The sequence below is a fragment of the Nestor notabilis genome, unplaced genomic scaffold (genome assembly GCF_000696875.1).
Source record: "Nestor notabilis isolate BGI_N333 unplaced genomic scaffold, ASM69687v1 scaffold22906, whole genome shotgun sequence".
NCBI classification, from domain to species: domain Eukaryota; kingdom Metazoa; phylum Chordata; class Aves; order Psittaciformes; family Psittacidae; genus Nestor; species Nestor notabilis.
This window is the reverse complement of record NW_009934079.1, coordinates 1-26,649: the sequence shown is the minus strand read 5'-3', so window position 1 is coordinate 26,649 and position 26,649 is coordinate 1. Positions and strand designations below refer to the sequence as shown.

The following is a 26,649-nucleotide window of genomic DNA, read 5'->3' as shown; positions in this document are numbered from 1 at the left end:
TCACATAATAGTACATTTATTTCTTATCATTTATTATTACATGTCTGCAAATTTCCAGTCTTTAGAACATAATGAAGGAAAAGATATCAGAGTCTCAAGAAAAGAATAAATATCAGAAAACACCTGCAAAACCCAATCATACTGTATTTCATAGCTGAATAGGACTATTTTTGTAACTAAAACAGTTCCAGGATTGTTTAAATGTAACATAAATGAACATAACCAGAGATGTACATCTCATTATTACATTTTATTGTAGTATGAAAATAATTAGATCAAAATTATTATAACTACATAAAAATATACATCTTCTGTAGCATATTTATTATGTTCAGACATACTTGTGCTTGCACCAATTTCTGCAAGAGGAATTTACTGGGGTTCAAGAACAGAACAAATTCTGAAAAGAATCTTGTTTGCTCACAAAACACTAAACAAACTTGCCGCTACGAAGAAAACATACGCTGAGGTAAGAAAAACCCCAAACTAACAAATATTTAACCAAAGGGCTTTGGGAAATTATGAAATGAAGATTCAGACTACCAGACTACAGAAATGCAATAGAGGAAATGCTAAGAGGCACAGTTGTTAAACATTACTCATTTATTGCCGAGAGGAAGAGGCAAAAATGCCAGAGAAGGAAAGGTTTTTATTTGTACAAGTTACCCATAAGCTCTTTGCTCTTAAACTCATGCACGACAACATGCCTATAAGAAACATTACAAAATACTGCATTCAATAGAATTATAAAAAGCAGACGAGACCATCTCTTCTCTTCAAGCAGCTGTAACAAGCATCTCAATGTGCTTATTTCTTCCTCTACTGCTGCTTCTATGTAAGGCTTATATCTAGTTCAGTAAATCTTTTACCTGTGCATCTTCAGCTGCTAGTACATTATGCACAAACACATTTCTTTTATGGAAGAACAAGCTTGCTTTAGGGAGGATATAAAATGCCTATACAGAAAAACTAAATTACCTTTCATCACTTTTGAAATACGGCTCCACAAAAGCTTTCTGCTTGGCTTTATCTTGTTTATCCTCATGTTCTGTAAACACACATGCAAACCAAAAACTTACACGTCATATAAGGTTAGCAGACTGCCTGGAAAAACATCTATCATATTAGCTAGCTATTAAAAATACATAAATGCCATGTGCATTCAGTCTGAGACAACAGATTCAAATAGATAATAAAGATAATACAGAATTGATTAAACCAGTGATGAAAAACCATTACTGGAGGAAGGAAAACAGCATGACAAGTAAAAGATGATAAGTAAAAGACAAGTAAAAAAGATAAGCAGAATAGCAAAGGAAAAGTTGCTTAAAGTAAGAAATGCTGTGAAATCATCAGTAAAACCTAGGATAGGGAGAAGAAAGAGAAGCAAGTCACCTGCAGCCAAAAACTGGTGTTTCCTGTAAGAGTCACTGCGCTGTACAGCTCCTATGCCAACTTCCACTATACATACCATATTTGTTTGGTGGCTATATAAATAAACTATCAAAATAATTTTCATATTGTTTGATGTTATGTCCTTACAATAAATAAATTTCCCCAGGAATTTATTAAAAAAACCCCAAAACTAATAGTTTATTTGGCATGTTTGTTCGTAGAGAACAGAGCATGGATTTCAAATCAACTTTTCTAGTTTAAGCAGGCTAATAAAGACAAAACAAATTATATCCCACTCTTTAGTTTCTTGCTTGCTGCTGTTGTTCCCTTATCCTGCTCTTCATCATGAAGAGTTTCTTTTTCATCACATGCAGGAGGACTGTCTTCTGGTAGGCAGGATTCATATTCTTCATGGGTTGTCCGGTCAAACATCTCTGTTAAGGTATCACTAATTTTTTTTTCTCCTCCTATTATAAAAAGCATAATGAACATCCAAATCAATCTCTCAACAATTTAGATCAAGAAAGTGCATTTGCATTGAATGTGTATCAAAAAAACCTAACATTTACTTCCTGCTCTAGTACTGATTAACTCAACATCAGCTTTACATTTAGTCTTCCTGCAACTTTCAAATGTGGCCATTGCTCATTTAATTTTCATAAAGATACCTTGATCCCATTTCTAAAATTTGATTAATTGCTAAATCACTTTGATGTACCTTTAATCTTAACACTGGATACATAAAATTTTTGTTCTTGTAATGATGGAGTTGTCCAAGCAGAAGGAAATACTTTCTGTGCATAGCAGATAAAACTGCGGATAAGTGATCAAGTTGCAACAGCTTAAAAAACCAGCATACATCGTTAAAAGTCACTGTTCTGCAACCATGATTCATCACATACATTAAATGTGACATAAACACGTTTGGATTATTTTAAATATACCACTTCTATTTATATGTCATTTTAAAATGGAATTAAAAAAAGACTTTCCCATAGAAAGTCTAGCATGATTACACAGCAAACTTTCAAAGCTGTCTGTTGTAAGAGTTGATGGTTGCAGGCAAGATCAGAACTATTAAATGGTGAAGTATTTAACTCTTTAGACACTGTAAAAGCACAGCTACTGGCTTTATCTCAGCACAAATCCTATCATTTTCTTAATCTAAGTTAAAAAGAGCCACAACAACCACCACTAATCGTACTAGGAAACAGACTGAATTTGGAGGCTACAAAAATGCATCAGTGCTTTTGTACTGCAAACTATTTTCTACCATCTATTCATAGAGGGGAAAAAATGGCCTTTACTCTTTCTTCCTCCTACACCAAAGAGAAAGGCAAACCAAAGGAAAAAAAAAAAAAAAAAACCAGCAAAAAAAGCCTTACTTGGACTGCTTTCTTGGTTTTGTTCTTGATTTTGAATTTTTAATAGCACACTTTCACTAACGTATGTATAATCCATATCAATAACTTCCCCTTCAACTCTTGTCTGAGAACCACCCTAAGTAAAAAAAAGCAAACATGACAATTGCACTCAGAAGCAACTGGTATAATCAGTGTCATTGGTGTACATCTGAAACTTTCACAATGGTTACGGGCATCTTTTTGGACACTGTCTGCATGATAAAGATGTAAAATCTAGGTAAAAGAATAACATGTTTTGAAATTCAAATGTGACACACTTATCTGATTGATTACATTACTTGATAGGCAAGAAGTGCCTTAAAAGTTCATGTTAAATTCTACAAAAAGTAACAATATAATATACAGAAATGAAAACCTGCTCAAATTAATAGATTTTATGATAGCCTTTAAGTGAGACAAAACAAAGATTTCAGGAAAATTCTCAGGGTTCCTAATAACCAACCTGCACCCACATGAAAGACAGACAATAGTCATTATCTGCACATTTTCTATTACTTAACATAAAGAGAACATTTTCACAGGAAAAAATATGAGGTCAGGTGGGGTTTTTTTGTCTTAAAAGAAACCCCAAACCACCCCAAATACATCAGTTTCATACTAAGTAGCCACCTGGATGAGTTTATCAAATACAATCAGACAATGGAAATGTTTCAGGACACCTGTAGTGTACTATACATAAACAAACATTTTAGGACTGCAAACATATCAAAGAAGCTGAATTTCAATTTTTTGTTAGAAAGTAGTTTTGGTCTGCCCAGAATAAAGTTTGTGATACTACACTACTTTTGCAGGCTTTTTTCAGTATCATAGAACACGCAGCCATGTTATGCAAGTTTACCTCTGTATCAATCACAGTGATGTCCATTTTGTATTGTGAAAGGTCAGCTCCTGGGTCTATGCTCCACTGGAGGTTTTCTAAAGGTTTTTCTTTCAGGTCTAGATGCAGACAATATGAGAAAAAGAGACAAATAATCAGAAGTGAATTCTGCCAACAGCATCCTATAGTGTGCAAATTAAAAAGCAGCTTTCTGCAGATCAAAAAGTATATTAATTCATCTTTGGATTTAGGGATTGATTTTTCTTAAACAATAAACATGCTCATATGGTGTAAGTCAAACTTTATCTGAAGAGTTAGAAACAGATCTTTAAGTTTTTTGTTACATTCAAGGAGCATGCCATTCCTTTGTGTTTGTATGAGGTATATAATACAAAATACTCTGGGCCAGTAGATTCCAATCTATATGGCCACAGCAACTACTGACAGATTTTTTTTTACATTCATAATGCAAGTATTTCTAAATAAACTATGCAGTGTAACAGCTCAGCTAAAGAGTACAGAAGCAGTGATTCTACAATCCCAGTTTGAAAAATGAGTTTTCAGACTGGGACCACTTAATAGGAAAGAAGACAACTTCTAGGAAGAGTATTTGGTAACAGCTGCTCATTATCATTAAAGGTACAATTTTCTTTAACAGCTCATCAGGAATAATGAAAAATATTAACTAAATAGCTCATCCTTACATTTAAGTACAGTTTTGAAGAATTTGATATAAAATTCCCAAGATTTTATTTGTTAGTCACATGCTGCAGTACACAACAACGCTAAATGAACAAGAAAGAAACAAGAATCCCAGCCTGTTGGGTTTACACCTGAATGCCAATGATATATTTATTATATAGTGGCAAAAGAATGCCAGGAAGATGCAGATTGAAAATGCAGGGATGATCTTGAGAAGGCCTGAATAGAATGAGATTGAGTTACAAACACAGAGAAAGTGACTAAAGTAGAAGATACAAAAAATTCTCTTCAACCACAGCACATGCTGGAGCGCAAGGGGACAATAAAAGGAACATTATCATCAAGTTACCTTGCTCATTTTGCAGTGCTTTATTTTTTGATAGTCTGCAAGGGTTTGGTTGCAGTACAGATGCTGGTTCAGACTCTCCATGTCCTGTCCTTATTTTCTTCCTATTTGGTACATGGCCACTGGCAACCTAAAAACATATTTCAAATTTACTATTTTCCCAAACTTAAATCTTATATTTCAAAAAAGAAAGAAAAGTCAGAAAAACATACCTTCACATCATCAAAAAGTTTCTCTGTCTCTGCAGAAGTTGGCAGTGGTGCAATTTTGAAGAGAGGAACTATTTCTTTCATTTGGATCTGGTTTTTCTTATCCGGGAGTGTTTTTCCCAGCATTGCCTCTTGTACATAGGATCCCTCTTGTAAACCTCTGCCAAACAAACAGCTCTCATTGCTGGCATTTGGAACAGATGATGAACCTTCAGGAATGGGCTTTCCTAGGTGTGAAAAAATGTCATGCAGAGTCACCTGTTTCAGTCTATTTTTACAGGTGTCCTCAATTCCTTGTTTTTTCTCTTGACAACGAACTCCAGAGAAACGATCAGACAGATCCAAGGGCTTATCAACTGTATGCTCCCCATTAATATGATGGACATCTGATTGAAAGGGCACAGAGTTCTCTTTGTTGAAGGACGTTTTTTCACAGCTAATTGCATGCTCATCTTCCCCTTTCTTCCTCTTAGCGCACCTGCCTTCTAGCTGCTTCTGGTGTACAATAAAGAAATCACTCCTGATCACCTCATTCTTAGCTGCACAAACGTTCCCAACACAGGTTACAACCTCATTGGTATTCTTTTTCACAACCATTTGCCTATTGATAGAGGCCTGGCTGATAACTGAGTTGATTTCTGTTCCAAGATTCAATGGCGCAACAAAAGCAACATCTTCAGATTTTGATCTACTTTTATGAGATCTGGAACTGGAAGGATTGTTGAAGAGGTTGCTTTTGAGATTAGGCTTCAATCCTGAATCTAAAATACAGGGGGCATGACTTGTACTTGAGTTGTTCTTCACATTGCTAGAAGCACCAAAAACAGGAGAAGCTACTCGAGAATCCCAGTCAGTGTGTGGTGGAGTGTTCTGAGATGGTTCTGAAAGACTGAATACAATGAAAGATAAAATTATTTTTATCTGGTGTACACAGGGGGCTGGGAGGAGAGAATAGGATACACGGAAGTTAGAAGTTTCCTATCAGTGACCTGCTTTGAAGCTGTCAGAGTTGCTAGTATTAACTGAAACAGAAGGAAAAAGAAAAGGGAAATTTTTGGTCTAGGAGTAAGAATTGTTGCACTTGGAGCTGTAAAAGGCAAACAAATCGCAGATCTTGTCTTTCGTTTTAGTACGGTGTGAAATGCTGTTCCACATTCAACTAGGAACCAAGGACAGAATTAAGCCTAGCTAGGAATCTCTCCTACCAAAGCATTCCCTTTCAATACAGTTAATTGGAAGAAAGTGAAAATGGTTGTGATAGCAGTCTATCTAGGTTACTGTACAGATCTTATAACCAAGTTAGGAAATTCTCAAAGCTTCTGCAAGTAAAGGAAAAAAGCGCAAGCTTCTTTCAGGTATGCTGTTTGTTACATGTCATCAATAAAACATACACTTAAGGTGACAAATAAGCGCTAAAAATTTTTTTCAGTTTAGACCACAACATCCTGAGAACAATGGGAAAGGCAACTGGTCAACTGGTACAACATCTGGTCAGCAGAAAGGTTTTACAATCATTTTCCTACCTCCGCTCCAGGTCTCTTACTCCCAGGTTTTTGGGCGTCAGGAGACAACTCACAAGAACAGAAGGTCAGTGAGTGAGGGAATGCGTACATAGAAAGCCCAATTCCAAAGTCTAAGAATGAAATAAAACTCCACAGGTTTGCATTCTATCAGTTCCTTTGCTTCTGATGTTATGTACTTGAAAGAAGCCTGTACAATATGAAAATACTTATTTCCATGTCTGTACCTTTAAAGCAAACTGCTGTAAGGTTTTAAATTCTACTAAAGCCAGAACTTCATATAAGCCTGCTTAAAACAATATTATTAGAACCAAGTGGAAACACACCCTAAATTGTTGTCATCATTTCTTGATTCAGAAACTGGATGTTTTCTTGAGTCTTCACACTGCATGCTCTCTGGGGCCTGGCTCATAACAGTATTAGTGCGGGGAGGACTCAGTACACTTTGGGACTCCTTGCAAGTGGTGAAGGAAAACAAAGAAAGGAAGTGTGAGAAGCTATTAGAATCAAAAATTAGAAATGTTAGGTGTGCACACAAATACTATGAAAAACCATTCAAACTGAACCATTCAAAACTCTGTAAAATAATAAAAGTTAAAAGATAAATGAAATTTTGACCAACGACTTCACAGAAATCTTAGAGAAATTAAAAAAAGAAATCAAATACATACACATAAAAACCCCCAGCCTGCATACTCTCATTTTCACTATAGTTACAAATCAAGTAATCTCACCTGAGTCAATAAGCTCATCCTCAACTAAATCTTTCTTAGCGTTTTAGACTTGATTATTGCACAAAGGAAGTTGGGCAGACCCAAGGATTTAGTCCACTGTCTTAGACAAATTTGGAAGTTGTGTACACAACAGGAACTGCACCCCTACCCTCCTCCCCAACCCCTGGACAGGTCAGCATAGTTATCTCTCTGCTTGCTAGAGCAATTCTGTAATGAGTAAGCAAAAGCAAACCAAAGTGAGCTTAGCGCAACTCTGCATACTTCTGCAAAATTTTAATGCAAAAGAAAAAAAAACTGGTTTTGAAAGCAACTGGCATAAAAAGCTGATTATGTAAGAAATTTGGGAATACTACTTACAGATTCCTCTTGAACATCAAGTCCAATTGTTTCTGCGACGACTGCAGCCAAGTTAAAAGATGGCTTTGGAACAGGATAGCCTCCCATCCTTGGTTTATCTTTATGAGTAGAAAAAAGTTCACAGTAAGTCACACTGACAGTATAGTATCTTAGTCTACTCACACAGATGGTACTAAAAGAACTAAAAAGATCACAAATCTGGTAATTATGTAAATAGTTTGACTTCTGTCAGATAAAAATTGAACCTGAAGTGGTAAGTTGAGAATGGGGGCAAAAGAAGAACTTCTGATGAGAGCAAACTGCTATTACATCAGAGAAATATCTTTCCAAGTTGAATACAGCTCCCCAAAATTAAAATACAAAGACAAGTCAATGTAAAAGCTGCTTTTCAAATACCCAGGGCATGAATAGTCTGAGAAAAGCATGTAGAACAATGATAATGTACATTTGTAGTAAAATGCTTGTGTCGCATATTTCCTAGGTGACAGTTATAATTATTATTTTTGTGGTTTTATTAGGAAAACAAATAGATGAGTTTCCCTTCTTTCAGGGGTTTAACATCACTCAGTTTATTAAACTGGAGCAAGGTATTACGATGGGAGGAAAGTACAAGAACCACCTCTGACTTGCACAAATTATTCCAAAATGCTGATTCTCACAGTCATTTATAGTTAAAACACTTCACAGAGAAAAATCAGGGACACAGAAATATCCTCTCAAAGAATTCTTTATGGACAAGGATATAAGACTTGTACTATTTCATAAAAAAGGAATAATAAATAGAAGCATTTCTAACCATTATTCATGTCTGACTGCAAGTGCAACTCTTAGAATACTTTATCTCCTGTACAGTTGGAAAATCAGATGTAAGACAACTGGGTAAGTTACCTAAACTTTTAAGATATCTGCAGTAAGAGCTGCACTGAGCTGCAGACTCTAAGCCCTGATGCTACGCCACCAGATCATGTATTGAGTGGCATACAGAGAGCATTACAAGATGGGCATTTCAACAGCAATTTTGTGATTAAACCCAATATCCTTATTCTAGCTCCTTTGCTTAAAGACATGAACCCTCAGTTGTTGATGAACCCTCAGTTTTACAAAATTTTTGCCTTATTTTGAACGGAGTTAGAACTAAATCTATTAATGCACTTACTTGCTATAGGGGACAGTTCTGCATCACAGGTGTCTGCCACAAGTATCTCTTCTCTGTGGGGACTGTTCACTTGTGTGGAATACAGTGGAATTTTTCCAAACTCTAGGATAAGATGCAGAAATATTTTCGTATGGTGAAATCGGGTATCTATCTTGGCATGATAATTTTGTGTAGATACAGACCATGATCCTGATCTTAAAACCACCTTAACATGAGGTTTTGGTACATCAGTAGATCCAGTAATCTAAGCAAATCTCTTCGTTTTTATTCTGATGTGTCACTGTGACAAATTAGTCACAAATATTTCACATTAATCCTTTCTCTCACAAGTATGAGCCCAATCAACCATAAAGCAATGCTGACGCATAATTACACCACTTTCTATAGTGACCACATAAAAAGTATGTATTCAATCTATATTTGTCCTGTTAATATGGCAACAAAACTATTAAACCATCCAAGGGAATAATTTCATGTATCAGCTAAGATAATGAAAACGTAAAAAACCTGAGATGTGAATCATGACCAACTGTGTGTTATGTTGTCTTTTCTATTTGGACACCAACAGCTTTTCACAGCCATTAACTGTGACTGGTATTTACACCATTTCTTACATATTTAACTTTAGTTTCACTTAGTAGCTGAATTTTCAAATTTTTTTTTTTCCAGAAAATGGAGAGAAGTAGGTATGTTTAAAAGGAGAAACTATTCATAGCACTAAAATTACATATGCAAAATAAAAGGCATAAATAACCAACCCACTCTCTTCACCTGATAGTTGCGCTATTTTTATTTTTGGAGAGAGGCTTTTAGTCAACACTCATTTTTAGACTTATTTATATATTATTTAAAACACTTTTTTTTTAATTCCACAAGATAACACATTAAGACCATCTGGATTATTTATCATCTTTCCTGTCTATATTTAAAATACAAGCACAAACCCCTTTATTTCACAAAAAATACCTCTTACATTTGTGAGACCTATTACAGGACAAATTTTGGAAATTAAATGCACACAATACTTCTGCACTGTGACACAAAACAAATATAAGTGTATCAGTACTAGCAAAAGAAACAGCATGCATCTGCTAGAACTAGATATCTATCAGTTTCAGCAGTACTACTTTAATTGCAGAGTAATTGCTGAATGTGGCAGAACATTTCACTCTCCACTAGGTGGTGACAGAGCTGTATGCACAGTCAAACCCAAGTTTGCATTTACAGGAGAGATAGGGGTTGGAAAAATGTTACCTTTGCAATCAAGTTTATACATCGTCTTTTTCTGTAACCCTTAAAAGAAATATTTCTAAAATTAATTAGAAGATATAAAATACAATATTCATACCACTGTTGCTTTCTGCAAGTTCCAAGTCTGAGTGCGTATGTTCTGTGTATCGGATGTGCCTATTCTCTCGTTTTCTTCTCATACGATTAACCACAGCAAATGAAGAAGTCTGAACTGGAGAATCTGGAATGACTCCTTCTTCTAATTCCACTTCTTGTTGCTTTCGCTCCCTAGAGACCAAATTAGGTGGTCAAATAAAATCCCAAGTCAGCAAGATGAAGACCTTTCATCTCAGGAAGCAGACTAATCATAGGGTTCAAGTAAGCAACAATTTAGAAAATACAGCCATCTCAGTAATATCAGAGTGCAAAAACGTAACACTAGAACCCAATTTTAGATACATTAAAGAACAAACTGACAATTGCCCCATCAAGCCCAAGAACAGCATACAACCCCCTAACTTTTCACATTTTAAGTTAACATTTAACTACTGCTCTATGGAAGACTTTTTTGCCAGGAAGAAACTAGGGACTATAGAATTTCTAGCTTGTCCTCAGAAGCTTATGCTACTTGAATGAAAGAATGCTGAAATGGGTGGACTAGTGTTTCTCTCCCTGTATGGAAGTCCCTGCATACCCTAAGAATACTAACTGTCTTAAACACAAAACAAAAGCTTTCTGTCAGTTTCACATAGTAATGAACAGCACTACATTCAGAGCAATCCCTCTCCAGAACACTGGCTAAGACCTCTTACCTCACAAAGGTCTTTAGAGAGGAGTGTAAAAAGCAATGTAAACCACATAAAGTGAGAAATACCCGTGAGAAACACGAGTTACGAAGTTTATTTTCTCTCATGCTGTCAGCTCTAACAGTGTCTTGCAGAGTCAATATATAAAAGTTAGATAACAAATAACTATGTCTTTGCTCTCCAAAATCTCTATCTAGACATAGCAAGGAAACAACAACAAAAAGGCATTAATTTCAATTCTTGTAACAAATCCGGTATTTTTAGTACTTAATAAGGGCATTGCTACGTGCTGTATGGAGATGGCAGTGAGAAACAGAAGTGGCAATAAAAGGGAAAACGAGGCACTCTAACATGGCTTGCTTGGTCATCTTTCTGCAGTAGCACTTTTCCTTATGACTCTCAAGAGAAAATATGGGCCAAAAGATCATTTCCTAACTATAAAGAGAAGGATGTAAGGTTTTGATCTAAGGGAAGGGAAGGAAATACGGATATATTTCTGCTTGCATTGAAATGAAGCATAAGATCTTATATAAAATAAGTTAATGGAAAACTGTAGAAAGCTGCCTGGCTTGAGACAAAAGTACATTTTTGCAGCTTTTTACCATGACTGACTTTGAACACTTAATGACAAACACTGATACACTGCTGCTCTGAAATCTTAATGAATTCTATTGTGTCATTTTGTAATTCCTCTTTTCTAGCGCATTTACAAGGGAAGCACCAAAAATTAGCATAATCTATGAACAATACCTTAAGAAACAAATCCAAACAAATAGCAAAACAATATATCCATCCAGTTACTTTGCAAATTTATACATACATATGATACATCATATAGATGCAATAAATAATTTCTGAATCATGGAAACATTTATCTGAAACTTGATGTTTCCACCCATGGATAATGAAATCCTAATCTGATAAAGACCCAGATAATTAAATTCTTCTAAAACTTCAAAGAACTCCATTTTATAGAGGATTCTATAAAATCATACATTGGGAATAACATAGGAATTTGTTACTACTTGGGATTAAAAAAAAGTACTCATAGGGTCATGAAATATGTTAACTCTGAGAAGATTAAATCCATAAAGAAAAAGAAAGGATTATTAAGGTGCTAACAATGGAAGATAAACCTAGAAATACAAAGGAATAGGACCACAGTCAGTTTGAACTAAACTCTAAGCCTTTTTACTCCCCTACCAAAACTTTCCAACAAAGACAATTAAAGATGACATGCAGACAAAGCCTGACATACCAAGTAGACACATCCTGTCCCATTTCCCCCGTGCACGTACACAACTTGTTCAGATTGTCAAAGCTCTGGTAAGATGATGTCAAACCATAACTATACAAGAAAGAAATGCTACCTCTGCCTTGCACAGTGCACTGTATTAGCACATTAGCCACAACACTATTTGGGCATATTCTTGCTACCATATCAGATTACAATTTGACACTCAATTTGTAGCTCCTTATTTTGATGGTTTTCTTTTGAAATTTGTAAAATAAGTTTATTTAAAGATTTTATTAAAAGATCCTGAGATTTTTTTTCCTAGCTGTGAAACTACTCTAAAGTCTTAACCTAGAAGAAAGGAATTGATAGTCAACAGAGGAATAGAAGAATGAGACATAAGGCTTTGCTATGCGCTGTGACCAAAACCATCTCAAACAATCGTGAAGTCAAACCGAATTTCTATGACAAATTTATCTCTGTTTAAAAAACGATGCACAGTTAAAAGAAAGCAAAAAAATCTGCGCCATACAAAGATGCTAGTTTTATGTTGCTGTAGCAGCAGTAGACTATCTTTTCACAATCTATTAAAAAAAGAAGAAAATCAAGTTTTAAAGATATTTATATTGCCAGGCATTACCACTGAGGAATGGAGGAAGGAAGGGGAATATTCAAAAAAACCCTCCAAACTTACTCCAACTCCTTCTGTAACTGCTGGAATTGCTCAGTTATCTTTTTATTTTCATCCTGTAAGTTGTTTTTTTCATTCACTGCAATTTATATGAAAAAAAGAAAAAGGGAAAAAGAAAAAAATCAATGCGCACATGTTAACATGGTATATATCACATCTAATTTTGTCAGGTACTTTAAGGAAATGGAACCAATTCTGTAACATCATACCACACACCCTCTCTGTGGCTTACCAAAATTAAGTCATTAAAAAGGTTGTAAAATAATGCTGGAAAACATAAAAGTGTCACAATTACTGGATCGTAATACTAGTTCTACACCATCATCAGTTACTTTTGTCTATGTACATACAAGTGAGACTGTGTTGTAAAGATTAATATTAATTGCTCACTCAGCTCCATGGAAAAAACCGCTTCCTTAGGTTGAAGACAGCCTGCATAGTATAAAGTATTCAGAATTTGGTTTTAGCCACTGCAGCAACCAGATAATTGGAGACAACAGGAAAAAAAACTGATTTCTTAAAAAATCAGTTAAATGTTTTGGATTTAAGAGAGACTAGTCAGATTTTTTTTCTACTTTACTTTTCTTAACTTCCAATTCATTCTGCCTGCACTCACTTCACACAAGCTTATTGCATCATCATTAGCCTTTCTTTCACATTGTCAAACTAATGTAATGATAGCTCCCAACTTCTCTGTTCACTTCAATTTTTCTTTTCTTGTTCTTCTTTTTTTGTTGTGTATTTTACCTCTGGATTATTTCTGACTGTCCTTTTCTGATGGTTGCAGGAAACACAAATTGTCATATAGATCTTAAGCCAAACCCATGGAAGACTACTGCTTTATCAGAGAGTGATCAAGATTTGTACCTAATAGGCCTCACCTTTATATTTAAGGCTCAGTGTTTTAATTAAAGATTGGTTGTACCCTGCTTGTTGTTAATCATTAAACTCAAGGATTCAGAATATTTTAATATCCTACATTAAAAGCCCTTGAAAAACATACGTATTTTATATTAGAAAAGAATCTAGTATTTCTATAATTTAATTAAGCACTGAAAAAGCTACTTTTTGTGTCTGCCATTTCCCATATTAGAAATCTTGCTGAATGTCTGCTTATTCTTGATCAAGCAAGACAACTAAATGATACAAAATAATCAATCAATGGTAAAGATACCATTAATATTTTTAAATTTTGCCCTATATTATTTAGCACTTTATACAACCAATCCCGATCTTTCCAAACCCTCTTTATGAAGAGATTTGTTGTGGCCTGCCTTTGTGTCACCTAGAACAAACAGGTTTGGTTTTTAACTTGTCCCATACATACTTCTGATTTTAAAATGAGCTGGCTACAAGCTGCCTGGTGTAAAGCAGTTCTTTTGTGGCTTCAGAGGGTTACATGAAGGGTATGGATTTACTGCAGTTAAACTCCAAGACCAACTACAGGATCCTAGCTTGATCCAGGTAACTTTTGTTTGAACATGCTACTTTGTGATCACCAGTTACTTTTGAAGTCAGGGTTTCCTTCGGAAAGCTAGCAATCAGTCATTCTCTGCCTTAGCCCTGGGAATAAACAGAAGCAGCCACATTTTATCTAAAGTAGCTACTTTAACACTGTAAGATTTTCCACATCAGTTCACTTTCAGTATCAACACTTCAATCTAAGACAGTGGGTCAAATGACTAGTAATTGGTATGTTGCATTATTTTCAGGCTATAGAGTTAAGTATCCCCCGACTGAACTTCTTGGGCTTACACCATACATAAATTACGTCAAATTACAGGATTTCATGAAGAACTAGTTTACAAAATAGTGTGTTTTGTCTTCAGACTCGTGGATAAAACTCACTAAGTTCAGTGATAAGTTTAAGATTCTGCTGCCGGATATTTTCAAACTCTTGCTGCTTCTTTCTCATATGTTCTTCAGTTACAGCACAACGATCACATAATCCTGCTCTTAACCTACAATAAAATTAAGAGCAAAAAGACCCTTTGTTAAGAAGATACTGCCATACATGAAGCACATCCACACTTACCTACCCTTTGAACAATGAAAATCAGAAAATTTCTGACAACGATGCAGAACACCGCTAAGTACTGTGGGTTTGTATGTTGGCATAGCAATATTTTGAGATTTCAGAATGATCTAATACTACGTGCTCTAACGTTTGCATAAACAGCTGTAGGTACTGGATACTTCTCAAGCAACATGCATTACCTTATTTAATAAAGTGGAGCATGCTACACCTGGCCACTGAAAGCCTTTGTGATATGACCTACTAAGACTACTGTGCGATATAAATTATCATTCATTATTAAGTTAATTCAAGCAAATACACATAAGCAAATAATTTCAGTAAATACAATTGCTATTTCATCTAAGAAGGATATATCACTGTCATTAAACAAAGCAATCAAAAAGGACAAATAATAAGTCTATACTGTAACAAATACCAAGCAAATACAAAATCCTTCATATGTTTATGTAGACACCAATTATAAGAAGTGGATCCGGAAGTCCACGTGACGCATTGCCTCTGCTGTTTCTAATGGTTTATATCAGCTTTTTAAAGCATATCTGCTATCAAAAAAGGACTTGCTATGATCACTCCAGCTTGACATATTCATTCATGCAATGAAATGAGTGCTCATTTTCCACGTGATAACTGAAGTATATTTCCGGTACACACCAAAACCCTAGCAGTTTTACCGAAGTGAAAACCAGATTCTCTTTTGCCTGATAAATAGGAGACCAATTAGTTAAGAGTTCTGCATTGCTGCTGCTAGCACATGAAGTATAAAATAAATAAAAAAAAAAAAACCCAAAACCAACCAAACCAAAACCAACCAAACCATCTACATTTCCAACTCTGCAGTTAACACTGGAAGTTAAAGTCATCCTGGTTTATGGGTATTTTAATACTGTGGAATTGTGGAAAGAGTAAAATACTGAAATGCCTCTTCATACTAGCTTATCTGACTGTGTAATAAACACAGTATTATCATCTCCTCGGATTAAACCACTTTGAATACTCTTTTTGTTTTCCACAATGCAAGTACTTCATCTGCTAAGGGATTTGAAAAGTCCGTCCACTCCGCAAATGTCTTTCTACCTATGTGGTGTGAAAGTTTATTACCTGCACAGTTACAAGTTTATCCCTAATGCCTTTCACAGAAAAACAGTTCAAAGCAAGTTTTGAGCTCTAAAAATTCAGGTATCAGAGGCATGTGGGAAAATAATTTACAATGTAATGATCTCTGGTTCCCACAAAGCTTTTGAGAGCCTATTAGTAGCAAATTTAACATACATTTTCCAAACAAGCATCATTTTTAAAGACAAAAAAAAAAAAAAAAAAAAAAAAAAAAAAGCACTGTAATTCATGTCTATTGGTTTTGTTTTGCTCTACCAGCTTAAACAGGAACAAATAAGAGAAAGGCAGAACTGTCAAAAGGTGATCTGAATGTCTAAGCCCAAAAGAAGGCAAAAGACAGCCTGTGATTAAATTTACATAGAACAGACAACTGGTAAAAAAGACCCTCTCAAATCTGGAAGATTTCATAGTGTTATTCCTAGAGTTTTTTCCCCGAGTTTAAAACTATATAATATAGTTTACAGGATTCTGTGTTTTGTTCTACATCTCACTATTTGGATTATATTGGAAAGGGAGTGGTTTACTAAAAACAAAACCAAAACAACAAAACCACCACCAAAACAGAAAGAAACAAAGGAAATATCACCAAAATAAAAATACACCACCCAACTTGCAAAGTATCCAGAGCTACTCTGTAAGCGCAAACCACAACAAACCCAAAAGCTAAAAGGCACTACTTCACCTGTCTTCTAAAACCTTGATAGTGTCATGAAGTGCTTTTTGCTGTTCTCTGAGCTGTTGGTTCTTGGTATAAAACTCTTCAAGCCTTTCTGCATCCCTAAAATCAAACAGAGAAAAAAATTAGTTCAAGCTTTAAATTACAGATATTACTTTTTCAATATAGAATTTTATCTAGCATGTTTCTGTCATATTCTTGGGAAATGCGATTATAATAAGCACAAATACTAAGTTGAAGACAAACTAAGAAAGTGTTTCTGACTAATGGTAATTTAGAAATGTTCTGAGTTAGGAAAGCAGCAGCTAGTTTCTAATTCATCTGAGCTTCTGTTGATAAATTTGATTTTTCTCAGGACAATAATTAGGTTGATGGCAGTCAGGACATAAAAGCTAGTAGTATTCAAGCAACAATTCCAGGGAACATAAGATCAAGCACTTTTCTAATTTTACTGTGTTGCAGATTGTTGAGAAGCTAACTGGGAGCTTTCACAATCTGGTTGTTTTGATCTTGACTTAGCAGTGAGTGTATCTTGCAGTGTGGCAAACCACAGTAGGTTTGTAAAGCTCACAAGCCCTTAGATCCATTAGAGGTTCAGTTCCTCAAGAAGCAATTCTCAGACTCCATAGAACATGGATTCCCATAATATGAATACAGAGAACTTTCTTTCCAAGAACTTCAGAAATAGAAGATATTGGAGAAAATACCTTCTCTAAAAGCTAGGACTATTCAATTAATGAAGAACACTTCCTCCTCAAAAGAGCTAGGGAAAAAGCAGTAACACTAACTTCTCAATTTTAGCTCCCCTTCGCTTTAATTATCATATCACAACACCATTTAAAGATAAAAGAAGGTACGAGCAACAAGGACACAATTTTTTTCTATGAGGAAATTAACTTTCAGTAAAAGATAAGCAGCTGAATCTACATAGCATGACAATGACAAATTTCAGAAAACTCATTCTCAGCTCTTCCTTTCACCATGGAATCCTTTGTATATTCCATGAAAGCAAGTGTTTGTTTTCAGTGTGCCCAAGATGGATTATTTGAGGAAGCCACGAAATCGGCTCACAAAAAGCTAAGCACACACACAACAGGAAACAAAAACATTTTACTAACTTGTTGATACAATTCTTTTACACAGACATATTTTTAAGTTGGCACTACCCCTTCAAGATACATTAAGTAAAACACATTTTCCTATTACTGGCATATACAGTAATACAAGAAATAACACCATGGGTCATAAAGCAAATGGGACAGCTGGAAGCCTCCACAGTGTACAAACAGACATATTAATTTTGAAATTTAAGTAAAGTTGTTTTATTTTTCTGTATTACCACCAAGAATAATATTGTTCTTTCCAGCTGCATATGCAGCATATAAAACAATTACCTGTAAAGAGCATCAGGGACCATTCAAGACTTGTACTTTCACTTGGGGAGGACAAAGTGTTAAAGTTATGATACCTCAATTCATTAACCAAGTACAGCCAGGCCACAGCAAAATCTGAAGTCTGACTAAAGCAGTCTATTTTTCTACTGTTTATGGCATTAAAAAAAAAACAAAAAACCAAAAAAACGAACAACAAGCTTTTTTTTTTTTGCAGTTTATGCAACTTACAGAAGGCAGAAAATACCAAATTTAAAAATATTTTCTCAAGCTACCTTTAAGTCATTCTATGGCATTAAGCTATTCGTAAATAAATAAATAAATACACACTAATACTCCACCTATCCCCCCCATCCCATCACTGCACCTGATAAACATGACAGGCATTTTTGGCTACGAAGGCACTGTGCATAATGAACAGTCTCTGACCTAGCATTTACAAGTCATTAGCTCCACTGCTGAAGTGGGATACAAAATAAGGCAGTCATTGTCAGCTGATTACCAAGTCTGAAATATTAAACCTCAGGTATTCAGATGCACCAAGGAGAACAAGACCTCCTATGTAACAGCACTGTATCTACGATGTGGTAATTGTAGAAAGACTCCCACAACGATTAAGCCATTTGGTATATGTTCTGTCACATCGCCGATAATACTCATAATCTAGAACATTAACTGATCAATTTAAGATTTCAGAACATGGAAGCAACTCCCAATACACCAGGTTAACACTTGCAAAAGGTAATTTCATGCTTTTTGTACACATCTGAAGGAATAATCTACAAAACCTCAACTGATCTTATAAGAATTACGGCTTGTTTAATAAATTAGATCATTAGGGTGAGTACTTACAAACATCTTTCCTTTTTCAACTTAGATATTTTCAGCTGTAAGCCTGAAAAGCAAAAAGAAGAAAATACATGAAAATCTAATTTAAAAAAAAAAAAAAAAAAAAAAAAAAAAAGTGAAACAATAAACCAACTCTCTTTCTGCCAATGACATCTGCAAAAGAGAAAGAAAATGGTCCATTCTGGATTTCTTGAGTATGTTCTACATGGTCTTGAAAACAAATACAGCTATTATGATCCCTAGGAAGTAGAGGCTTCCTAAACAAACATGCAAATTCCCACTTAAACAGGTATAAAACCACCTTTGTAAAAAAACCACACATGAATACTAGGTACTGCCAATAGATTTTCATTGACTATGCCTACATAAGTACATAAAGCGTTCTGTGTACACATAAATGTGTAATACTACCCTTGAAAGGTAGCACCCAGCCACTGAACTGAAAGATGTATTACAATGCACACACATAAAGGAAACATTACAAAATGCATGATTCGAGGCTTTAAAATACAAAAGGACAACATACTCCTGGAGGTATGCTACTAGACCCTCTCAGCCAACGCTGCTTCAGAACATTTTAGGGTGAACTGAGGAATGATATTTCATCTGAGGCCTTTCTCCCACTGCAGCCCACACACTCATAAATGTGTGTTCCATGCAGAAGTAAAAAGGTTTGCAAATACAACTGATGTTCTTGGCAGGAGCAGCCAGCTGAGAGCCCAGGGGCTAGACAGCAATCCAGCCAATCTGCTTGCATGGGTTTGGGTGCATGCGTATGTGTGCAGAGGCAGGAAGATAAAAGTGCTTTAAGGACAGCAAAGCTTAACAAGCGGGATGAAGCGCTATGAAATTTATGTGATACTACCCCTGGTCGTTCCTATTTTAAGTAAATGGTCAGAAATTATCAGACTCCAATGGTCTTTTTAAATACGAATACAATAGAAATTTTCAGATGACATCATAAAGCAATGTAACTATTTTCCCACAAGGCCATATTTTCTTCAAACTATGGAAAAGTTGTGAGCAACTTCAGGTTGAACATTAAGGTGTCTTGTAAAAGCATTACTCATTTAGGATAATAGGATAAACTTATGAAACAAAAGCACTTTTAAAGAAAGCTTCTGACAATTTTTAATTTAAACCGAAACACACACCCACACTACATCTTACTATAGAAAAAATATGTTAAGGCAGTTAACAGATTTTTCTTTTTTTTTCCTCTTCCCTACCACTCTCAACTGGGAACAGCTCAAAGGGGAAAACTACTTGCTGGACCAGGTTCACTCTTCAGGCTACATAAAGTGTAACAGTCACACTGGCCAGAGCCTCAGTGAACCTGTGCCACAGACTACTACAAGATGCCAGTGAGACAATGCAATAAAAATGCACAGAGACTACTTAAAAAAAAACCAACCCAGTTCTTAAGAAATATAGCAGGATTTCTTTTATCTCTTCAGTATTCAACACCTGTGAGATGTTGTGTTCTATCATGCAGATCAGCATAGAAAGAGGGTTTATTTTTCTTAAGTAGCTGCTATTCATCAAGTCAATTAGGCATCTGCAATTATAACCCCTATAAAGCATGCTTTAATGCTGCTCCACACCCATTGGAAGGAATGAGGCTGCACAACAATGCATCTCCTGTATGAACAGGTAGTCTGTTCAGCAAGTATTTAAGATTGTAACATTGGCAACCTGAGCCACAAATTGAAGAGGCAGCGCTCAAAAGGCCCAGTACTGTGCTACAGGTAACACTATCTCCCCTCTCACCTGAATTCAGAAGGAACCAAACTAGCTACTTAAAGGTTGCATTTTTTTCTTAATTCAAATGACTGCAATGAGAAGGCAGGAAACCAGTTTGCTACATTTAACCAAGAGCATTGAATTTCTACATTGGGTATAATCTCTTCTTTTTGCTTTTCCAGAGCATTGAGAGGCTTTAGGCACACTTAAAGAGTTTTGCTTTTTCAGGTTTCCTTATTTAACACATCAGTGAGCATATAGACTCAGGTGGAACTACACTATGTACATTCCCAATTCAATTTTATTTTTCACACGATATTTCTATGTAACAGACAAGCTTCAGACTATATAAATCTACTTCATGTAAACCTTACAAGTGCTTTAGTAAACGACACAGTGTCCTCATTAAACTAATGTAGTCTTTCAAGCTATCATTAGGCAGATTAATTACACACATAACACTTTTATGAAACTTGCAACTTGATTAGACTATGTACTTGGAATATTTCAATTAATGGCTATGAATTTCTGTTCTGACAAATCTTAAAATGCATTAAATGCACTTCCTTAAAACCGACAGTGCCAGGAAAACTGCAGCGTCTCTATCTCTGAAGTTGTCTCAGAACGGGTTGGACAAGCTTCTGACAGCAATGACACAGACATAATCCTACCTTAAGGGTATAGAGATGGACTAGATGACCTCCTAAGATCCCTTCCAGCCCTGTTTTCTGTAATTATTTACTTTTGAGGAGCTTCCATCCATTTCCTTTCCTACAGCAATCTATCAATTAGACTGCGTTCCTCAATTTTCTCTGCACCTATGAATAGAGGTTTTTCCCTATTGATACCTTCTGCTTTTCAAAGGAAAGGAAGTACTGGGGGAAAAAAAATAGGCTATTTTTTGTACACAAAACTCTCCTCACATTGCTATGCTGAAATACATTTCTTTTTAATATAGAACTGTAGACTTGAATTCATCCTCAGGAACGATGTTGTTAAGACCCACGTGCAGCAAGCATCCATGTAATTATTTTGAGCTAGATGCAAGTATTAACACTTGCAGAAATTAGTCACTTTATAAACACCAATATCAAATTCCGTGCTAACGTGAGCACTATGCAAGTATCCAACATAATCAACAGCTAGAAAATAAAAGTAAATACAGTTTAAATAAATATTTTTCTGACTTGCTGAGAACTTCTGAATTCCATGAAAAGCCAACTGACATTGACCATGCCCAACATCTTTGGAAATCCTAACAATCAGCTTAAAGGAATAAGCAGCTTGTTCTCCAACTACTAACTTTCCCTTAATCCACCTTCCACCATCTTTAAAATAAATTTTGCTGACATTTAGATTGGAAACTCATGAGTCAATTTTAATTCTTATTTATAGACTTCAGAAACAAGCAAAGTCCAGGCAAGCCTGTGTTTGATGTTTCTAAAATATCTTCCAGTACCATTTTCTATAAGAGGATCCCCACCTTTTGAAAAAATTAACTATCCTTCAGGCATGTCTTTGATGTTATCATGGAAGGCCTAATTTTACCTAACACAGTGCGGGACATACTGACAAAGGGCTAGGCATGAAAAAGACTGCCTAGTGGCAAAATTACATGGCCACACCCAGCATGCATTCTAAAGAGTATCTTCACTTGCATAATGAAAACCAAAACTTGAAAAATCACGTGCTGCACATCCCAAGAAACTAGAGAAGGGGTCACTTAACATTACCCTCTACATTAGAGCTTTTTGTCTGTTCAGTTGTTGTTCAGACATGCCATAGATTGCCAGATCCTATTCTGTCAGTACTTCCGCATTTATCTGCAGCTGACATTACACCCACTATGAAAAGAACCATCAAGAATTAAATAAAAAGGAAAACTAAAAAGAAAAAAGTAGAAGTTTTTTTTGTATGCTTTGGGACACAATATAAAGTTGTATTTCATAGGTTTACATGAACTTTTTTTTCTCCATGTAACAAAATGCTACTATCTGGTACATCTTTCCGTTGCCAAACTGACAGCTTTTATGTTTGGTTGACTTTTGTTTTAAATTACTAACACTATGCATGTCAAGGCCCAATGTTACAAACTGTTGAATCAAGACTTTCAGTGGAAGGTATGAAGCATCTATATATTATAAAATGCCTCCCACCAACCCCACCCCCACAGCTTTTGAAATTAAGAAGGTATAATATAATGGGACCCAAATGGACAGACCTGGAATCGTTCTGAGGCTGGTGGAAACAACCAAGGCCACTGGAATGGTCTAGCTACAAAGGTCCACTTGCATGACTAAAGCTCTAAATTAACAAAACTCACATGTTTTCATTCCAGCCTAATATAAATTATTTCATGCATATGGATATGCTCGTTGGAATTTTTGGTCAAATACAATTCCACGTACAAGAATGGATCATGTGAATTAATATTAGCAAAACAAAATGTTAACTTCTTATGAAGGATACTGAGCAAAACATTTTATGAATACTAGTTACAAAACAACAATAATAAGAATACACATATACAGTGCAATAATTCATCTTTACTTTGATAGTTATTAATTTCTTGCACTACTGAAGAATTAACAGACATTGACAGTCAATTCATAGTAAAACTGAAATCACAGGTCATAAAATACAATGTAAGAATAAGCAACTATCATAAATTTTGTTGAGAAAATTTAGAATGCTAAAAAGTGAAGGAAATACTTTTCACTTCAGTAATATTAACCTGCAGCGGTATTTTGCATAAGTTAGGGGAAATCAACAATGCAAACCATTTTAATATATCTGAAGTGACTAAACCCAAATGCAAAAGAAAAAAGTAAAAATCCACTGAGTAACTTGATTTGGAAACTTCAAATCATCATTCATTAAAAGTAACATTTAAATATTTCCTACGCAAACACAGATCACATGTAACACAGTGTTACTTTTCCTTCACTGACCTATGTGAAGGTTTAAGTCCAGCTAGTAACTCAGAATCACACAGCTGCTTTCTTACTCCTGAGCCCCGGACAACCTAGCAAATCATTTATAATCCTTGGTAGTTTATATTTAATCCCATTAAACCAGGATTAGGTAGTCAATCCATAAGGATAGCTTGCAATCAACTTTTCACACAACATAAGACATTAAAAATGTATTTAGTACTCTGGTTCAAAGTTCTTCTGTGGTAACAGAGCCTTCTGTGAACCCAAACATTAACAATTTACCTTGTACTTCTTTATCATGACATTCTTTCAGTTTGGACCATAATTCCTTGAAGAAATCTCCTGTAGGTTCTGCAGAACTAGGGCTCCCACAGCTTCCTCCAGATGCATTCATCTTGCTCTTTTCTGCTCCCAGCTTTGTCGACTTATTTGCAGAACTGTCTCACTCTCACACTTTAGGTCTTAAATTACATAGTTATAAAGCTGTTTCTGAAGACAGGTGTATGCCTGTAATGACAGATCAACAACACTTACGTTTGCATTTACCAGTGTATAACTTGCAGCCATGGATTAAATACAAAGCTTACTGCCTATCCTTGTCAAGTTGTACTTACACACTGACAGTCACCCTGAACATCTGGAAGATGCCAAGTATTCTGCTACAAGTAATTATAAACTAACAGAATAGCCCCCCCCCAAAGCAGCTATAAACTTAAAATTAAATGAAGGTGCTTAGGAGTCTTTATTATTTTCCTATATAAAGCTACATTTAAACAGAAACTCTGATTTTCCAAAGTAACCTGTGCTTCCAAAATCTGGCTGTGAGTAAAAGCACTTGTCAGAAGTTTAACCAGAGGTGCATTTGTGTGTATACATCATTTGCATAAACATGGACTAAAATTACATCCCTCTGCAAAGAAAAGCCCAACCCCCCTTCAAGTCTCTGTGATTCTATACTGAAATGATTCCCACTCCCTGATGAAAAGGATATAGGGAGTAATCTCAAAATGTGTAAGTCTCCCAAACATTACTATTTGAGGAGAACTAGCAAGGTCAGACAGCTCTGTCTTAAAAGCCTGACTGCCTAAACAATTCAGAACAATCTTGACCCACAATTCTTAACGTGTTTCTTAGCACAGATGATGCCCTCAGGTAACCACAGGGGAAGTATGGTACTTAGACCTGGTTCTGAGCCAAGGCAAGATTCAATTCTATTGACACTGGGTGTCCAGTATTGAAATAAGTAATCTCTTTGTTCTTCAGTTTCCCGTGTGTGAAACTGCAAGCTTTTCTTAATGTTTTCTTAGAAAACATTCTAATTCCCATTTTCATGAGGTCAATTTTAAACAAACACTTTTGAACTGGGATTGTGTCATTAATTACCAGTTGGATGTAGCTATCTCTGTAATTACTCTGTAAAATAAATTATAATAAGAAAAATAAAATCTTAAGGTATTTTGTGCTATTCCTAAAGTGGCAGCCCAAGGAAACATACCACAATGTCTATATAAATAAAAGGAGCAACTGCCTCTCAAGTTTTTGAGGCACAAGTTACAGTTGTAGTTCAGATGATAGAAGGCCTACAATTAGTCAAGAAGCTCCATTCCCTATCTTGAGAGCCTTCAAGCAACTTGGAATACCTGAGTGCAGCTACTGGTTTAGCTGGTCGTCTATATTCACGTTGATAAAACGTTTAGTTCAGTGGTCAGTGACCTGGTATAGGGCCTGGAGACCTTGGTTCCAGCTTTCTTTCTCATATCTCTGTGCACAGCCTTAAGCATTCAATTTTCTTTCCGTCTGGCTGCATTTAAAGTGGAATAAAAATAGTGGAATAAACAGAATAAAGGTGTATTCTCAACAGCACAGGAACACTTGAACTGTGTGTTTTCTACAGTATAAAGATACTTACATGGAGCTGACAGTACTCAGTAACCATTAGGTAGCTTCATGTTTGCTTAAACACACTCTGTCCATAGAAAACTCAGTTCCTATTTCAGCACCTGGTTTCAAGTTAGTAAGTTAGTCTCTTACTAACAGAAGTCCTTAATAGAAAATAAAATTACCTTTTCAAATTAGCAATGGCTACAATTCTTCAGCAGAAGCTGCACAGTAATCTGCTTGCATCTTTGCAGCTGAAATGCTCCACTTTATGTGCATTCACACTAAGCCATGTTACAATGCTTCTTCTCTATGGAATCACTTGCCTAGTGACATTAGGAATGCCTTTTAAACTCTAATTATTTTACCTTCAACACATCTCAGAGACCATGCTTTTGGTTTTAGGGCAGCGAAATCAACAAACTTGCTCTCACTGTCTTAGATTTGAGTTTGTCCGGTGAATTATTGTCAAGAAAAGGGAGGCTGACTCTAGAATTAGTAACAGCTGACCCTAGTGGTTTTGGCTTGGTTTTTCTCCTTGTTCAAAGACAACCAAAAAAACCCCAAAAATTTCACAAAACTTGTTCAGAGTTTCTGCACATGATTAGTACATCAACTGAATAGAAGCAGGGGAATAAAAAAAGAGCATCTTCCTAAGTTTCACCTGCTTCAGCATCCCAAAATGCTTTCACACTGCTTTCAACAGGTGCTGAACCTCCTTCAAATAGAGGGCCTCCACAAGTGTTCACATAGAGCCTTTGACAGGTCTGGGCAGTCACACAGGTGTAAAAGGCATTCAGTGATGCCAGCTCCTCAGCTTAGTCTCCAGTCCTAAGAACGATTTTCCAGTCCTTAAGGGAAACAATACACCTAAGCTGACACTTGCAGGCAGGGAAGGAGCTGGAAGGTCTCTGAGGAGGGAAGGAGGCACAATGCCAGCCGCTCTCCCGAGTGCCCTGCTGCTGTCGGCAGGCAGGAAGCAGGGCCGCTCTCTTAGACGGGGCTTCGCTCCTATCCTCCCGACTGACCCTTTCACAGAACAACCTAAATATTTCTATTTCCCTCTTCTTCCAACCACCAACTCCCTCCGGCATAAGACTTCGCACAGCTTCATAAACGACTGCCTTCCCACACACGCCTTCACCAGCACTGGCAACTACCACCGATAAAGCACTGACACTGTTTATCTCTATTTATACTTCCCTGACAGGAACACATTCTCTCTCTGCGATTCTGGAAAGCACAAAACTTCCTGAACCCCTGACCCCACCAAAAAGCCGGAGCACCAGCTCCTCCAACAAACTTAACTCTCCTGTACCTCCTTTGCTTTCCTTTCCCTTTGCACAAACACTGCACAGAAAACTCACTCGTCTCAAGACACGCCGGGATGCTCTGAGAAATCCT

At 36.0% G+C, this 26,649-nt stretch overlaps 1 protein-coding gene across 1 annotated transcript in view; it reads right to left on the bottom strand.

Moving 5' to 3' along the window:
• The window catches only part of RBBP8 (retinoblastoma binding protein 8), a 30,597-nt gene extending 6,720 nt beyond the window's left edge, over positions 1-23,877 (bottom strand). Inside the window, exons 1-15 of the mRNA XM_010017141.1 lie at positions 23,650-23,877; positions 18,692-18,734; positions 16,455-16,550; positions 14,470-14,582; positions 12,625-12,700; positions 10,009-10,178; positions 8,661-8,762; positions 7,505-7,602; positions 6,740-6,867; positions 4,897-5,782; positions 4,688-4,814; positions 3,658-3,755; positions 2,781-2,895; positions 1,692-1,862; positions 979-1,048 (exon numbers count right to left, since the gene is read on the bottom strand). Of these exons, the coding sequence (XP_010015443.1) occupies positions 979-1,048; positions 1,692-1,862; positions 2,781-2,895; positions 3,658-3,755; positions 4,688-4,814; positions 4,897-5,782; positions 6,740-6,867; positions 7,505-7,602; positions 8,661-8,762; positions 10,009-10,178; positions 12,625-12,700; positions 14,470-14,582; positions 16,455-16,550; positions 18,692-18,734; positions 23,650-23,761 (2,405 nt within the window). The 5' untranslated portion in view covers positions 23,762-23,877. The remainder of the gene's footprint in view (positions 1-978; positions 1,049-1,691; positions 1,863-2,780; positions 2,896-3,657; positions 3,756-4,687; positions 4,815-4,896; positions 5,783-6,739; positions 6,868-7,504; positions 7,603-8,660; positions 8,763-10,008; positions 10,179-12,624; positions 12,701-14,469; positions 14,583-16,454; positions 16,551-18,691; positions 18,735-23,649) is intronic.
• Between the last annotated feature and the right edge of the window lie 2,772 nt (positions 23,878-26,649).